A 1,392-nucleotide genomic window follows, 5' to 3' on the forward strand; every position below is an offset into this window, starting at 1 on the left:
TTAAAATTTTGAACCTTTGTCGGGTAGGTACCAGAAGAATTGGATCGCTATATTCCGTCTTCACTCCAGACCTTGGGTTTATGAAAATATTGTGATGTGTATAACAATCGGACTCTTACATCACATTTTATTAGAGATATAATTATTTAAAATGTTCGCCCTATGTGGGGGAGGTACTTTCTGGAGTGAACCGAACTTTCCTATTTTCGCACCTGACCTAGCACTGATGCTGGAATATAATATATATTTTTTTTAGAAAATTGCGACCTTTTTGGTGGGAGGTACCAGAAGAAGTGGACCTATATTGGCCATCTTCGAACTTGATGATAATAATAGTACGATGTGGCAGATTTCGACCAAATCGAATACTCCTTTCGAGAGTTATAGTGCGCTCCAGCCAGCCTAACAGACAGGCAGATGGGATTTGACCCAAAGGGTCTAAAAACGTTATTTCGATGAGGCACATATACCCTCTCTAGCCATATGGCTGAGGATATAAAAAGTATTTTATTAATGTCGATTGGAAGTAAGTGCAAATGAAAAATATCTGTCAGTTTCCAATTTTTTTTATTTGTTTTCAGTGAAATACAAAGTAGCCAATACGAACGCTACATTTAAGGCTCAAAAATAATAGACCCACTGAATTTTTCAATCCCTTTCGTAACTCCCACACTCTTTCCTCGTTTTCCAAACACCAGATGTTTTTTTTTCAACTTCCCTCAATCCTTTTATTTATTTGCAAGCATTCAAGTCCCTATTAGCCAATAGCTGAAATTGAAAATAAAATGTTTTATTTTATTTAAAACTTGTCTACACAACATATTTCATTGGGAAAATACAAATCATTTCCTTTTTCAAATTCTTGGCAATCGCATCGATTTGATTTTTAATATTTCTTATGATTTTCATTTCACCATCTAAATGGGTGTCGACTAAAGAATCTACAGCTGAATTACCTTGCACCAGAACGGGTAGAATTTCTTGGCCCACAGTGGTTAGTATCTCAGCGATTTTCAAAATCATTGCAGGATCTGGTAGACCGGGTATGGCACGACTCGGCTTCATATCCTCTTCCTGACTCTTTGGTACCGGTTGACCCATCATTTCGGCCGAACGACGTCGCCGATTGCCAGATTCATTTGAATCTTCCACGGTTTCCTCGGAAGAGGAATCATCCTCCTCTTCTTCTGATTCCTGGGGCATGTCGTCCTGTTTAATGCCGAGGATATTTAGGGAATAATTTTATATTTTTTTGAATTTGAGTATCGTTTACCTGACATTTCACCAACTGTACCACAATGAAAATAATTGCAAAAATTGCCAAATTGCGTTTCAAATGAAAGGACATTTTGTTGCTTTCAGCTGCGAGTTGACAAGTTGCAAGTTGTTAGT

General features: G+C 37.5%; 1 protein-coding gene across 2 annotated transcripts; it reads right to left on the minus strand.

The window, feature by feature from the left end:
* Nucleotides 1–548: 548 nt before the first annotated feature.
* On the minus strand, nt 549–1,392 carry LOC101896109 (antennal-specific protein OS-C). 2 transcript variants are annotated; one of them, XM_011292005.3, is made up of 3 exons: nt 1,274–1,392; nt 957–1,209; nt 549–768 (listed from the first exon to the last, which is right to left on the minus strand). In XM_011292005.3, the coding sequence occupies exons 1-3, from the start codon at nt 1,346–1,348 to the stop codon at nt 758–760; spliced, it is 339 nt and encodes a 112-aa protein (XP_011290307.1). In that variant the 5' UTR covers nt 1,349–1,392; the 3' UTR covers nt 549–757. The 2 variants fall into 2 exon arrangements, with proteins under 2 accessions (XP_011290307.1, XP_019890477.1); XM_020034918.2 differs by lacking the exon at nt 549–768 and having other exon boundaries at nt 775–1,209.

This window comes from Musca domestica, unplaced genomic scaffold, assembly GCF_030504385.1.
Source record: "Musca domestica strain aabys unplaced genomic scaffold, Musca_domestica.polishedcontigs.V.1.1 12, whole genome shotgun sequence".
Classification (NCBI taxonomy): Eukaryota; Metazoa; Arthropoda; class Insecta; order Diptera; family Muscidae; genus Musca; species Musca domestica.

Coding starts and splice junctions, on each gene's coding strand:
- LOC101896109 (XM_020034918.2), bottom strand. CDS start 1,348: ATGTCCTTTCATTTGAAACGCAATTTGGCAATTTTTGCAATTATTTTC. Junction 1,210..1,273: donor TACAGTTGGTGAAATGTCAG/GTAAACGATACT, acceptor GGCATTAAACAG/GACGACATGCCCCAGGAATC.